Source organism: Hemitrygon akajei, chromosome 16, assembly GCF_048418815.1.
Source record: "Hemitrygon akajei chromosome 16, sHemAka1.3, whole genome shotgun sequence".
Taxonomy (NCBI): domain Eukaryota; kingdom Metazoa; phylum Chordata; class Chondrichthyes; order Myliobatiformes; family Dasyatidae; genus Hemitrygon; species Hemitrygon akajei.
The window spans coordinates 27831365-27847798 of NC_133139.1; the positions used below are offsets into that span (position 1 = coordinate 27831365).

General features: G+C 43.2%; 1 protein-coding gene across 1 annotated transcript in view; it reads right to left on the reverse strand.

Moving 5' to 3' along the window:
* Positions 1-15891, reverse strand: part of ccdc124 (coiled-coil domain containing 124) — a 29317-nt gene extending 13426 nt beyond the window's left edge. The window contains exons 1-2 of the mRNA XM_073068527.1: positions 15760-15891; positions 3194-3370 (exon numbers count right to left, since the gene is read on the reverse strand). Coding sequence (XP_072924628.1) covers positions 3194-3352 — 159 coding nt within the window. The 5' untranslated portion in view covers positions 3353-3370; positions 15760-15891. The remainder of the gene's footprint in view (positions 1-3193; positions 3371-15759) is intronic.
* Positions 15892-16434: the final 543 nt, after the last annotated feature.

A 16434-nucleotide genomic window follows, 5' to 3' on the forward strand; every position in this document is an offset into this window, starting at 1 on the left:
GAATTTTTTTTCCCATTTAGAAAATAGACTATCCATTTATTCCTTCTACCAAAGTTCATGTCTATACACTTCCCTACACTATATTCCCTCTGCCACTTCTTTGCCCATTCTCTAAATCTGTTTAAGTCCTTCTGCAAACTCCCTGCTTCCTCAACAATACCTGCCCCTTCGCCTACTTTGTATCATCTGCAAACCTCACCACAAAACCATCAATTCCGTATCCGAATTGTTGACATATAATGTGAAAAGGAATAGTCCCAATACCAACTCCTGCAGCCAGTCAGAGTAGGCCCCCTTTATTCCCACTCTTTACCTTCTGCCAGTCAGCCAATCTTCTACCCATGCTAGCATATTTCCTGTAATACCATGGGCCCGTCCGTATCTTGTTAAGCAGCCTCATGTGCGGCACCTTGTCAAAGGCCTTTTGAAAATCCAAGTATGTTCTCTGACTCTCCTTTGTCTAGCCTTTTGATATTTCCTCCAAGAATTCTTGTTTCTTCCCACAGTCCAAAGACGTGCCAGTTAGTAGGTTAATTGGTCATAGTAAATGTGATTAGGCTAGGATTAAATAGGTGGGTTGCTGGCAACGCGGTTCATTGGGCCACAAGGGCCTGCTCTTGTTCTAAATGAATAAAATAAACTAACACACCCTTTCTTTCAAATCTCTCATGGTCCAACATCCTTCCTTCCTCAATCTCTTTACCCTCAGTGCTATTGGTCACTCTCAACATGAACTCATGACTTTGCTTGTTGTCTCTGGAAATTCCTTGCAGTTAAAACTGCACAGGGAACAGCTGGAGTGTCAAAACACGCGCTTTTCTTTGATGCCTGGTGCAACTTCAGTACGTCCAGAAGAATTTAGAATTAAAACATTTTTGGAGATCAGTGACAGTCATTATTATGCTGAAAATACGACAGCTGATCTGCACAGAGAAAGCTCGCACAAAGATGCCAAGTGGCAAGATAACACAACAGCTGAATTCCCCACATGGATGAAAGCCCTGCACTGAGAAACGACACTATAAATTTACCACAATTTTTAAGTCTGGATCTTTGTATTAATCATGGTCAAAATCACGGTTTAAAGACTAGCAAGTCCTCAGGAGCTGAAAGCTGCATTGAAGTTTCTAAAATAAATGGCATCAAAAGGAGTGGATTTACTGTTTATGATGACTCCAAATTCCACAGATTAGTCCCAACAGATTAGAAAACTGTAAACATAATACCAGGAATCAATAGAGGAGGAAGGAAGGCCACTGGGGACCATTTGCCAGTTAGCCTAAAGTATGTTGGCTTGAGAAGAATGCTAGGATGCATTACAAAGAAATGGTAACAAGTTACCGAAATTTTTTTTTAATCTTAGTCGACATGAAAGAAATGTGGCAATTTTTGTATGTTTCTTTGAGCAGGTTAAATGACCGAAACAATGGACGTAGTGTATTTCGTCTCAAAGGACAATTGATAAGGTACTACATAGAACTTCACTGTCCCAGGCATTAGTGGTAACATAATCATCTATTACAGACAGAAAACAATCGGATAAATGGGTCACTTACAGGCAGGCTTAAGCTAATGAGGTGTCACTGGAATCAGAGCTGTGGCGTCAGCTATTTAAAAATCTATATTACATTTTAAAATGAGGGAAAGGTTGTGAAACAAGTGTGTTGTATCAAAGCTTGTAAGGATATAAAGAAAGCAATCAGATTCCCAAAAAAAAAAATCACAAATAAAATCCAATATCTAAAGCAGAAAATGCTGGAAATTCTCAATGAGTCAAAAAACATCTGTGGGGAGAGGAACAGATATTCTTATACAAGATACACAAGGTTATCCTGCAGGTATGCAATTTTCAATTAGGAATGCAAATGGGTGCAAACCTTAATTACCAGACAGAGCACAAAAATAGAGACATTCCCTTACAACATTACCTGGAGTCATACATACAATTTTGCTCTCCTTATTCAAGATGTATTTGCTTTGGAAATAGTACAGGAAAGGATAATTAGATTAATTTTAATGGTAACTAAAAAGCAGAGATTGAACAGATTAAGCCTAGCTCTCTTGAGTCTGTAAGAATTTACAATAATTTTATGTCAAAGTACAGGATTTGGTGGGGATTTCATAAGAAGGGTTAATGTTGAGGATGTTTCTTCTAGTGGGTCCAGTGGGAAATCTGGAATGGGAGGGCATATTCTCAGGATTAGAATCACTTGTTTAAAACATGAGAAATTTCCTTTCAGCAGGTTGTGAAACTTTGGAATTTCCTACCTCAGAGAGTTGTGAATGCTGAATCATTATGTACAAGGGAAATTCAGATGGATAATTGGGCAATCAGTGATCATAGAGACCAGGCAAGAAAATGGATGGGGTGGGACTGGGTCAGCCGTAGCTTTATAAAACGGCAGAGGAGTATTAAAGGGCAGAATGGCATATGCTAGTTCTGAATTCTTAGAAATACCCAATTAGACAACAGCTCTGCCACCTGGTGGCAACAAGCTGCAACTGCATGTGTTAAAAAACTGACCTGAGGTCAGTTACACTGTGGAGCTGGGAGTTGCATCAGTGGGTTTTCTGAACTGCCATCTGCTTACGGGTGCTCAGTAGGAGGTGCCTCTCAGATGTTTGTGTGCCACTGAGAACCTGAGCTAAAAATACATCCTAGCTACAAGAACAAACTTGCTTTTGTATACAACAGTGCTTTCACAACCTGTAGATGTCCCAGAGCACAGCATGGCCAAGGAATTGCGTTCAATTGCAGTCATTATTACACAATACATCTCTATTTTGCAAGATCGAGAAGAAAATAAATTAATATTTTTCTCCTGACGATGACAATGGGAAGAACTCTCTAAACAAGGAGGCAAATGATCTATCACTTTGTCAGAAAAGCCACACTACTGAAAGTGTAGCATTTGCTCTGTCTCTGATTTAGGCTGCTCATACCCTGGGAGGGTTTCCAGGACAGTGTTTCATTTTTTACTACATATCCCAAGGATGCTTGAGAGACTACTGTAGAGGGAGCTTTACCATGGGAGTGTCTACCAGTACTGTAACATACTGGGAGGGAACAGCTAACTGAGAACAGAGCAGAGTTCAGAACCGGGATCATAATACCTGGTGCCAATCGAGCACAGATAAAAAGGTATATAAAACCAGTACAAGATTGGTGGGGCCTCAGGATCAGTTGACATACCTTTCGCTGTTCCTTCCTCATTACATGCTTGTCGTCGTCCTTCCAGTAGGCATCTTCGAGCTCCCGCTGCAGCTTTGCGTCAGCTGCTGCCTTCAGCTCTGCTTTCCGTGCCCTGGCAGCCGCTGACTTGCTGTTTTCTCCCTGGAACTTCTTGGGCATCCCGTCTGTTACCACCGGCTGAAGAAAAGGAGCACAGGAATTAGAGCAGAAACACCAGGGGTATGGAGGTACAGGCACACACCAGAGACACACTCAGAAATACAGGCACACACCACAGACACACACAGAAATACAGACACATACCTGGATTTTAAAACAACGATGCACAAATGGGTGATGCAGTTTAAAAAATGCAGTCAGAATGAATCAGCAGCATTTGTACAGTGAAGGACAGAAAACAGTCTATCAAACAGATTGGGATACACCACAGGATGTAGTAACGTCCAGAATCCAAAACCCCTGTGGTAATCCCCAGGGTGGTTTCAAGAAATGTCAGTTTTTGAACTTTAAAGAAAAGGGAAGCAACAGCAAACTGCTACCAATCAGAGATGAGGCTGTGGCTGGAGAGCTGCCTTCAGTTCTGGACATGGCACTTCAGGGAAAATGTCAAGGCCTTGACATAGGGCAGAGGAGATTCAACAGGATGTAAGCAGGAGTGAGTGATCAGAAATATAAATTAACCTCAAAATGATTTTAAATTATTTGATGAAAGAATCAGAGTCATTGAGTCAGAGAGATTCAGCATGGAAACTGATCCTTCAGCCCAGAGTTCACACGAACCATCAAGCACCAACTTTTATGCTTACTATACCCCTGCCCATTTTATTCCCCCACACTATCATGATTCCACCTAAACACAAGAAGCAATATACATAGACAATTAACCACTCAATCCTCATCTCTGGGACACGGGGAGGAAACTCAATCCCAGAAGAAATCCACATGGATGAAGGGAGAGTCCAAATCAGACCATATCTTCCTTTGGTCAGAGTTCAACCTGGCTCTCTTGCACTGTGAGCGAGTGGTTTTACTAACTATGCCACTGTGCTACACCAGATACCTGGGATGTAACAGATGTGTCATGAGGGGAATACCAATTTATCAAGCTGTTGACTGCAGTTACCAGGCTGGCATTCCATCCAAGTCAAGAGATCAGGCTTCCAGTAAACTGAGCACAAAACCCAGTTCAACAGTACAGTCGGGTGCAGAGGGAATGCTGAATTCCTGGATGCACCATTCTTTGAATTAAACAATTAATCAAAACCCATCAGCCTTCACAAAATTACAGTGCCCACAGCGCTCAGAAGAAGCAGAAGTGGTCGAAGCATTTTGGATAATATTTATCACACATTAGAACATGGGGCTAAAAAATAAATTCAGCTTTCCATTTTGTTACAGGTCCAGCAATCCGCATGATCGGACAACACAGTAGCGTAGTGCTCTACAGTACCAGCGACCCGGTACACAGTAATTCCTGCCGCTGAGAGGAGTTTGTACATTCTCCACGTGACCGCGTGGATTTCCTCCAGGTGCTCCGGTTTCCTCCCACAATCCAAAGACGTGCAGATTAGTAGTTAACTGGTCACATGGGGTGTAATTGGGCAGTGGGGCTCATCGGACTGAAAGGACCTATACTATGCTCTATCTCCAACTTAAAATGAAAAATCTTTCCAACATTTGCATCCGGTGGATGCAGGGTAGATGTCAACACTTAATAGGTATGTGAATGAGCTGGGTATGGAGGGCAATGGTTCAAGTGCAGGTTGACGGGACTAGGCAGTTTAAATGGTTCACACAGACTAGTAAACACAAAGTATACTGCAGATGCTGTGGTCAGATCAAGACCTACAAACACGCTGGATGAACTCAGCAGGTCAGGCAGCATCTGTTGAAATGAACAGTCAACGTTTTGGGCCGAGACCCTTCGTCAGACCTGCTGAGTTCATCCAGCTTGTTCAACACAGACTAGATGGGCCAAGTGGACTGCTGTAGTGTTCTGTGACTCTACAAGGCAAAAGGAAGTACTGAGATGGAATAAATTCGGCTTAACTAGTTCAGTGCAGCTCTAACAGACAAGAACCTCAAAACGACCCAGGATTGACTTCCTGACCGGTCAGTAAGGCTAGGTGGCCACACTTCCACCACAATTATTCTGAAGTCTGGTGCTCCACAAAATTGTCCCCTGCTCTACTCCCCGTACACTTATGACTGCATGGCCGGACTCGGCTCCAACCCCATCTACAAGCTTGCAGATGATAGCACTGTAGTGGGAAATAAGGATGCGTCAGAGTACAGGAAGAGAGTTTAGTGATATGGTGTCGTGACACAATATCAACAAAGGAGCTGGTCATTGATTTTAGAAGGGGGAGGAGGTGCACATGCTCCTGTCTACATTAACGGTGTTGAGGTTGAAAGGCTGAGAGCTTCAGGTTCACCAATAGGCTGTCCTGGTCTAATCACGTTGACATCACTACCAAAAAAAGCTTACCAATGCTTCTACTTACTCAGGAAGCTAAAGATGGCATGTCCCCATCGACTCTTACCAATTTTTATCCAAGCACCAAAGAATGCATTCTGTCTGGATGCATAATGGCCTGGTATGGTAACTACTCTGCAAGAAACTGCAGAGCTGTGGACCTGGCTCAGCACATCACAGGAACCACCTCCCCTCGACTGACTCTGTCTCTAGTTCCCACTGCCACAGTAAAGCCTCCTGCATGATCAAAGATCCCACCCACCAGGACATTCTCTCTTCTCCCCGTCCCATAAGACCAGAATTAGGCCCATCGAGTCTGCCAGACCATTCCATCAAGGCTGATTTATCATCCCTCTCAATCCCATTCTGCTGCCTTCTCCTCGTAATCTTTAACACCCTGACTAATCAAGAACCCATCAACCTCCACTTTAAATACACCCAATGACTTGGCTTCCACAGCTGTCTGTGGCAATGAATTCCACTGACAAAAGAAATTCCTCCAAATCACTGTTCTAAATGGACAGTCCCTCCATTCTGAGGCTGTGTGCTCTGGTCTTAAGACTCCCCCGCTATAGGAAGCATCCTCTCCATATCTACTCTATCTAGGCCAGCATGTGTTTTCTTAGATAAGGGACTCAAAACTGCTCAAATATTCCAAGTGTGGTCTGACCAATGCTTATAAAGCCTCGGCATTAAGTTCTTGCTTTCATATTCTAGTTCTCCCAAAACGGATGCTAACATTGCATTAGCCCTCCTCACCACCTGCAGGTTAACCTTTAGGGAAATCCTACACGAGGACTCCGAAATTCCTTTGCACTTCTGATTTAACCTTCTCTCTGATCAGAAGTTTCAAAAACCTAATCTGATTGCACCAGGTTCAAGGACAGCTTCTAACCCACTATTGGCAGACTTGTGAACAGATCACTGGTTTGGACTCCTGGCCTCACAATCTACCTTGTTATATTATTGTACTTTATTGTTCATCTGCAATGCTTTTACACTTCAGAATCAGTTTTAATATCGCCAGCATATGTCATGAAATTTGTTAAATTTACAGCAGCAATGCATGATAAATAGAACATAGAAATTTAAAAAGAAACAACTGAATTATAGTAAATATATGTCTATTAAATAGTTAAATTAAATCAGTAGTGCAAAAAAAACAAATAAAACAGTGGTGAGGTAGAGCTCATGGGTTCAATGTTTATTTTGGAATTGTGTAGCGGGGGCGGGGGAAGAGGCTGTTGCTGAATCATTGAGTGTGTCCCTTCAGGCTCCTGTCCCAATGGTAACAGTGAGAAAGGACATGTCCTGGGTGAAGGGGGTGCTTAATGATGGACGCTGCCTTCCTAAAGCGCTGCTCCTTGGATACCCTTGACAGAGCTTTGCAAGCTTCTGCAACTTACCTCGATCTTGTGCAGCCGTGCCCTCCCACCCCACCCGACGGTGATTCACTCTGCATTGTTTAACCATATTCTGGGTAATGATTTAATCTGTAGAAACAGTGTGCAAGATAAGCTTTTCTCTGTATCCTTGTACATTTGACAATAATAAACCAATTCCAATCACTCACTGCACCTGATGCGTGGCACCTGGAATACTGCCCACCTACAAAAGACACTACAGTTACTCATCTGAGCTAGAACACACTCTAAACCCACCCTCTCTGCCAGTCTCACCAGCAATGCCCACGGTATGAGATTATTTAAACAAATTCACACAAGCACTTCAAAAGGGAGAAAACACAGATCTGAAGTGAGAAATCCAAGTCATCCCTCACTCTAAACCAGAGGTTCAACCTTTTTTATGCCATGGACCAATACCGTAATGCAAGAAGTCCGTAAGCCCCAGGTTGGGATCCCTGTTCTAAACCAATGTCATAAAGACAGTACAACTGATGTTTACCTTTCCACATTTTTAGAAATCTAGAGGCTGGGAAACTCATTCAGCCGTCAGGCCTGAGTGCAACAGATCCCTTGACTTACATACCTAACTCACATTTGTAGAAAACATGCTTCCTAATTGATGGTGGACTTAATGCTGTCACATGTACCGAGATATAGCGAATAGATTTTATTTGCGTGCAATCCAGCCAGTGCATTAGTACATCGAGGTTGTACAAAAGGAATAAAAATGCAGAATATAGTGTTTACAGTTACACAGAAGGTGTAATGACAGCCCCGATTGAGAGATCAAGAGTTCATCTTTAGTGTACTAGTCTGTTCAAGAGCTTAATTGCACTCAATTAAAGACCAACTACCCTTTTCAGCTTCATGTCCTGTCTCCATCTAATGATACAAGGGAATGGGAAAATATAATAAAGAATAAGATGATAGATCAGGAGTGACAAATGTTTAAGGAGATACTATGTAAGTAGCGGCAGAAGTGCATTCTGCTGAAGAAGAAAACATGGCTAACTGAGTTAAAGGTTGCATTGAATTGAAAGAAAAACTATATAATGTTGGTTAGTGCCAGACAAGAAAAAAAGGAAACTTTTACACATTAAAAAGATGATTAAAATATTCAAGTATGGGCATGAAAGCAAAAAGTTACTCAAAATTAAACAAGAGCTTCTACAGGGATATAAAGATAGAACAAGGATTTAAACTTTTGTCCCTTTAAGGAAAAGACTTGGGACTTAATAATAGGAACAAGAAACAGAAGACATTCTCAATAATTATCTTGGGTATTCCAATAATGATAGAACTTAAAGACCATAAACAATGAGATTATAACACACAAGAGCAGAATTAGGCCATTTGGCCCATCGTCCGCTCTGCCATTCATTCACGTCTGATTTATTATCCCTCTCAACCTCATTCTCCTGCCTTCACTCCATAACCTTTGATGTTCTTCCTAACGAGGAAGCTGACTTGATCTCCACACTCATTTGTGGCAATGCACTCCACAGACTCACCACCCACTGGCTAAAGAAATCCTTCCTCATCTCTGTTCTAAGGGTGGCATCCTTGTGTTCTCAGAGTTAAAATAAACTCTTATCACGAGAAACAAACCCTGCTTGGCAAACTAAGGCCATCAAGTGCCCTGAACCTGAGAAGAGAAGAGGTAGGAGGCCAGGGTGGGGAATAGGAGGGGGAAGGGGAAGAAAGTAAAATTACCAGGAAAAATCGATGTGCATGCCATCAGGCTGGAGGCAACCTAGACAGAATAGAAGATGCTTTTAGGGCCAAAAGTGGAATTTCCCAGTGGCCAATCATCTTAATTCCTATCTCCATTCCTGTTCCAACATCTTGGTCCATGGCCTCCTCTTCTGCTAAGATGAGACACACTCTCAGGGTGGAGGAGCAACACTTCATATTCTATCTAGGTGGACTCCAACCTGATATCAGAACACCAACAACTTCTTCCAGTAAAAACTTCCTTCCCCCTTCTTCTATTCCCACTCTGGCCCTTTACCTCTTCTCCTCATCTGCCTATTGCCTCTCTCAGTGCCCCTTCTTCTTTCTTTTCTCCCATCGTCCACTCTCCTCTCATATCAGATTCCTTCTTTTCCAGCCCATTAACTTTTCCACCCACCTGGCTTCACCTATCGCCTTCTAGCTAACCCTCCTTCCCCTTCTGTCTTGGCCAGAAATGCCGACTATCCATTCATTTCCCTAGATGCTGCCTGACCTGCTGAGTTCCTCCAGTATATTGTGTGTTGCTTTGGAATTACAGCATCTGCAGACTTTCCTGTGTGTAGGAAACTATACACTTGTTTACCTAACGTTGTCATTGGGGAAAACCTCCCTCCTGGAGGAGGTACTGGTAGTACATTTGGAAAATAACAAGATTATCAAAGAGAGTCAACATGATTTTATGAAGGAAAACTTGCTAGATTTGTTTGAGGAACTGCCAAATCGGGTGGTCAAAGGGGAGATGAATCGATGTAGAATATTTGGACTTCCAGAAGGTATTTAGAAAAAAAGGTTGCTACAAGAGATAAGAGTGCATGGTGTTGGAGGCAACAGGTTGACATGGATAGGAGAGGAGCTAATTAACGGAGAACAGTTGAGATGAGTGGGTCATTTTCCCCATAGGTAATCAGTAGTGGAGAGCTAGAGGATCAGTGCTGGAGCATCTACTGTTTATGATCTGGACATTATCAACTTGGATGAACAATCCTAGGCAAATTTGCTGACTTTACAAAGATGGCTGAGTTAGAACATTACAACAAGAACACAAAGTGCCTTTAAAAGTATTTAGATAGGTTAAATGAATGAGCAATAACCTGTGAGCTAGATTAAAATGCGGGGGAATCAGGTTATCTGCTATCCAAAGGAAGAATGAAGAAACAAATTATTACTTAAACAACCCAAATCTACAACAGGGATCAGTACAAAGGGATCTGGGACTCCCGGTACAGAAAACACAAAATGTTAGGACCCAGCTGATGAAATAATTGAGAAGGATAAAAGGGCATTGCCTTCATTGAAAGGGATAAGGATTACAAAAGTAGAGAAGTGTTGATGCAACTTCACAGGGCTGGTGAAACCATTTGTATGGTTCTGGAGGCAGTACAGAGGAAGGACATTAGGTTGGACCCTGGGAAGAAAGGATTGACAAATGAAGAAAAGTTGAACAAACTGGGCCTGTATTCACTACAGCATGCAAAAGAGATGATCTTGTTAAAACAGAAGATTCTGAAGACGACACTGTTTCATTGTGATGCATCTAAAATAAGAAGACAGTTTCAGGAAATGATGTTATTTTAGAAGGAGATAAGGAAGAATTCCTTCCCTTTGAGAGTTATGAATCTTTTGCTGTGAAGAGAGGGTCATTTTAGCATATTCAAGGGATAGTTCATAAGCCAGCCAGTGGTGAAGTGGCATCAGCACCAAACTTTGAGGCAAGTGGTCCCCGGTTCGAATCCAGCCGGTTCCTTGCTCACTTTCCACCCGTGCTGAGTTGAGTGTTGAGCAAGCAACTTGGCCTCGTAAAAAGCAGATAACATGCTAAAGAATCAGCAAATTTGCCACCCAATGTGCAACGAGGCGCAGAGAGGAATAACAAAGAAATAGTTCAGCAGACGTTAAAACTATGGAATCAAAGGATGTGGGGAAAGAAAGAATGAGTGATATTAAGCCCGTGAACGGTGCAGCAGGTTTGAGCAGGAGGAGGGGAGCAGTCAGGCCTATTCCTGCTCCTGTTTCCCAAGTTATTATTATTGGTCAGTACTGACATGATGAGGTGATAGGTCTCCTACTGTGCTTATGAATCCCGTAATCATTTTAAATATAATTAGCTCACTGATTAACCTAAACTTAAAGTGAGAAACGAGCCTGGTTCAGGCTGCATCAGTCAGAGCAGAAGGGAACCGGTAGAGACTGGGAAGGTGCAATGTGGTGTGAAGGCAGTTCCAATTCTAAAGCTCGCCAACATTAAGCAGGGTCTGGCTGAGGTCAGGCTGTGCTGGATAAGCTGGTACTATTGACACATCCTGGAATGAAACACGGCAAGATAGGGCAGGGCCCAGAGTACAAAAACACAGGAACTGGAAATCCATACTCCAATGCTCTGCAAAGCACGTAGACTGAACGGTCTGAGTCATGACAGAAATAGAAAGTGAAACATGCAGTACAGGAGGCACTCAATCCATCATGACTTTACTCTCTGAAACAGCTCTCCAGCTAGTCCCAGCATCAGCTCCTTCCTCAGGGCAGCAACTTCTCTCTTTCTGGGTTTTGTCCAATTCCCCCTCAACAAAGTTTGTTCAGAATTATTTTTATCATCGGAACATGGGCTTTATATAGGTGCACAAACATATCAAAGTGTATATGGGAATCCGTTATTGCTGAATGACTGGAACATTCCTCGAGGTTGAAACACTCAAATGACTCACAGTGGAACAAGATGACTGAACTTGCACAGTGCATGTTAGGTCATGGGCAGATGACTGCAGCATTGTGGGCGGAGAACTAGAGACTAGAAAGGTAGGTTTAGTTTTCGAGGACCAGGTTCTCCCCTTCCACCACCATCGACACTGCCCTCACCCATGTCTCCTCCATTTCCCGTACATCTGCCTACCATCATCACAGGGATAAGGTTCCCCCTGTCCTTACATACCACCCCACGAGCTTCCACATTCAACACGTTATTCTCCATAACTTCCGTCATCTCCAATCCAAATGCACCACGTAGCACAACTTCCCTCCCCCCCCCCGCCACTTTCCATAGGGATCGCTCTCTATGTGACTCCCTGTCCACTCGTCCCTCCCCTTGATCTCCCTCCTGGCACGTATCCCTAGAAGCATAACAAGTGCTACACCTGCCCCTACAACTCCTCCCTCACCATCATTCAGAGCCCCGAACAGCACTTCCAAATGAGGTGACATTTCACCTCAGAGTCTGCCGGGGCCACCTACTACCCAGTGCTCCTGGTGTGGCCCCCTCTGGTGCAAACTGGGGGACCACTGGGTTGAGAATCTTTGCTCTGTCCGCCAAAAGTGGCCGGATCTCGCTGCATCTACCCATTTCAATTTGACTTCCCATTGCTTTTCAGACCTTCTTGACTGCCATAATGAGGCCACACTCGGCCTGGAGGGACCTTGTACCCTGTCTGGGTAGCCTACAACCTGATGATATGAACATCGATTTCTCCAACTTCCAGTAATTTCTCCTTTCTTCCTCCTTAATCCTTCTCTTTCCCAATCTTCTTACTCTGGGTTCTGCCCCCTTCTTTTCCAGTCCTGATGCAGGCTCTCGTCGCAAAATATTGACTGTTTATTTCCCTCCAGAGATGCTGCCCGACTCGCTGAATCCCTCCAGCATTTTGTGTGTGTTACACTAGAAAGAATGGATTGGGATAGCCAAGTGTACAAAGTTATGTACGAGACTCTCAGCAGAAGAAGAGCTGAGACAGTTAAGAAATGGGCAATATTAGAGAACTGGAAATACAGTAAGTAGTCTTAATATTAGCATGTTACTGAAGTTTTAAAACTCAGAAACAAAATATGTGAAGGGAACAATCACTTGGATTTAGTCTGCCTAATACTTGGACAAAGGAAATTCTCCACAGCCACTACTACTGGCAAGGAGTTTGACAATTTAAGAGATAGTGAGGTGACGAAAGGTGGGGAGGGGGTGCAGTAAGAGCTGAGTTTAGCCAGTGTACATGTGGAAGCTGGCGTTGTGCTTTAAGATAATTTTACCACGAGCGGTACACAGAAGAGAATAAATTGTTGGCGGTTCTCTGCCTGTAATGGGAAACCCAAGAATGGCACTGGGAGAGCTTCTCGACCCGGTCTCACACAGACAGCCTCTGGTGGTGATGGTGTGATCAACCGAGTTGAGAACTGCAAGCACAGCCACAATCACACAGGGTATTATCAGTGAGAGATCAGAGCTCCTCCCGGGGACGGAGGGTTCAAAAGTCACCTGGGTGACGGGGGATGCACCACCGTCAGCATTTTGAAAACAAAAGCTCAGCTTCTGTGTACTTTGTTACAAATACACATTAAACCCAAAGCTTTGGACTGTTGTGTCACTCTGTAAATTATCACTTACATATGACTTATCTAACTAACTGTGGCTGGGCCCAGTAACAGGAAATAACAGGAAATAATTCTGGTCACCGAATTATAGGAAAGATATCAATAAATTAGAGAGAGTGCAGAGACGATTTACTAGGATGTTACCTGGGTTTCAGCACTTAAGTTACAGAGAAAGGTTGAACAAGTTAGGTCTCTATTCATTGGAGCGTAGAAGGTTGAGGGGGGATTTGATCGAGGTATTTAAAATGTTGAGAGGGATAGATAGAGTTGACGTGAATAGGCTGTTTCCATTGAGAGTAGGGGAGATTCAAACGAGAGGACATGATTTGAGAGTTAGGGGGCAAAAGTTTAAGGGAAACACGAGGGGGTATTTCTTTACTCAGAGAGTGATAGCTGTATGGAATGAGCTTCCTGTAGAAGTAGTAGAGGCCAGTTCAGTTGTGTCATTTAAGGTAAAATTGGATAGGTATATGGACAGGAAAGGAGTGGAGGGTTATGGGCTGAGTGCGGGTAGGTGGGACTAGGTGAGATTAAGAGTTCGGCACGGACTAGGAGGGCCGGAATGGCCTGTTTCCGTGCTGTGATTGTTATATGGTTATTATATGGTTATAACGCACTTTCACCCCTGCAAATAAAACCTGGAGGTTTACAAAGATATTTTTTTCAACTTTTGCTTTGTCTTTTATTTTCCTCTCTTCATTTCACTACAACTCAAATTGCTCTTCATGCACTCTTTCCTTTTCTATGCCCAACTTTAATTGGTTATGAGATAGATTGCTGGCCCCATCCATCACATTTTCCAGAAACCTTGTATTCCTTGGCAGTTCTCTGCAATGTTGCCACACTTAGTTACGGGTGAGGAATGAATCAATTAATGGGAGTACATGGCTCCAAAAACATTCCCACCCTCGATGATAATAGAACTCAGCGTGTCACTGCTAAATACAAGGCTGAAGCTTTACTGCCATTAGAATGCAAGAAAAGAGGAGTGGGCCACTTGCCCACCACTCAGTACGATTACGATTGATCTGACCCACATTTCTTCTCTTCTTCTCTTGTTCTGTGCCCATTCCCTTTAGCGCTGCCCCCCCCCTGTTCCTTGACCTTTGATTAATTTATTTCACATCTCTTTAAATGTCCCTTATGCTCTGTCCTCCAAAACCCTCCTGAACAGAAAAATCCAGGTTTACCATTTGGTACAACAAAATCATAGAAACATAGAAAACCTACAGCACAATACAGGCTCTTCTGCCCACAAAATTGTGCCAAAAATGTCCCTACCTTAGAAATTACTAGGCTAAAATCATATTTAAAAATTTTTTAAATCTCATCCTCCACCCCAATTTTGGAACAAAGTCCACTCATTCTAGGTCCCCTCATTCGGAAATATCTTGACATCTATCCTATCATGCATCCTCAAGATCTACATGTTTCAGTAAGATCACCCCTTTCTTCTGAATTCCAAAAAAGATCTAACTTCTTTAGCTGCTCCGTCTCATCCCAGTCACGTTCAGCCAAAAGAGCAAATGATTACCTATCACAGCTTCCTACTAAGATCCTGAACAATAAAAAAGCCTAACTGATTCGCTCTATGTGCAATCAAAAAATGTTTCCATTCAGGAAGGGGTCAGACAATGTCTCAACGTGGTGGACATTTATGCTCCAAAACTAGCCACTTTTCCGACCAAAGTCAGAATACAACAAAGAAAGTACTAGAGACGGAAATGGACAGTCAACATCTCAGGTCAAGACCCCTCATCGAGAATGGTTGCAGATGAAAGGGAATGAGCTGAAATGAGTTGCAATGAAATTAAGGACTGGATATAACATGCGCATCTGCCTAGCCATGTCAAAAATTGCCTAGGTATGCCCTATTCATAAAAAGCAGGACAAATCCAAACAAATTAATTACTACTGAATCAGTCCACCATCAGTCAACTACGTGAAAGAAGGCATAATTGATCATGATATCAAGTGGCATTGTTCACACTAACAGCCTGAAGATAATCACATAACGTTATTGTGCAGAGATACAAGATTTCGATCCAGCAATGATGGATAGATAATAATTAGACATTGCCATCCCTCTTTAGCGCTACCTTTTTAAAAAATTTTGGCAATTTATCATTAAAGTAGCAATTTTATGTATTGGTACCATAAATTTCACGACATACAACAGCAAAAATAAATCTGAGACTGATTCACCCCTCTAGGACTGTCATCCTTTCTCCAAGCAAACTCTCACACTGCCCCCACCCCCCCACACTCAGATCCACACTAAGTTTATAGCTTACATTTTATATTCACATCTATCATCCCAATACATAAATCCAGAAAAAAATGCAGCCGTAGGGTTGGCACAGAGACTTGGACCCAAGAGAGCTCAGAAAGGAAATTAAATTGTATTTTCATCTCCATTCCTGTCAAGCTGGATCAGTTTTACCTTACTGTAACTGACCAAGGCAGCCTATGCCTAGAAGGGTCTATTTCACTCACCAGTCCCCGCACCCCTCTCCTCCACCAACACTGGAAGCCAACACAGTTAACATCGACGTTAATTTCTATCTATTCTAAGGCTTCATCAAAAAATTACTCACCAACCCAAACGCCTCAACATTCAGCCCCGCAACAGATCCCTCTATCTGACGCCTCCTGATGACGACAAGGACCTGTCTCTTCCACTGCCAGTGCACAAGCCACGTCTCATTCAAACAGTTATTTTTCCAGACATGTTCTCAGCATGTAAAATATCCTATTTGATATCCGTCCAATCAACTAATTGCTTTGAAGAAACAAAACGGCTCATAATGTGGGGTCCTGAGGAAACGTGAAAATCCAGCTCCGCTTTGAGGCTTTGGTTATCTTGACGGCCATGCTGAAGAGGGGAAGATGGGGCGCGGACATGTTAGTGAGGGGAAGATGGGTTCGCGGACATGTTGGTGAGGGGAAAATTGGTTCGCGGACATGTTAGTGAGGGGAAGATGGGTTCGCGGACATGTTAGTGAGGGGAAGATGGGTTCGCGGACATGTTGGTGAGGGGAAGATGGGTTCGCGAACATGTTGGTGAGGGGAAGCTGGGTTCACGGACATGTTGGTGAGGGGAAGATGGGTTCGCGGACATGTTGGTGAGGGGAAGATGGGTTCGCGGACATGTTGGTGAGGGGAAGATGTATTCGCGGACATGTTGGTGAGGGGAAACTGGGTTCACGGACATGTTGGTGAGGGGAAGATGGGTTCGCGGACATGTTGGTGAGGGGAAGATGGGTTCGCGG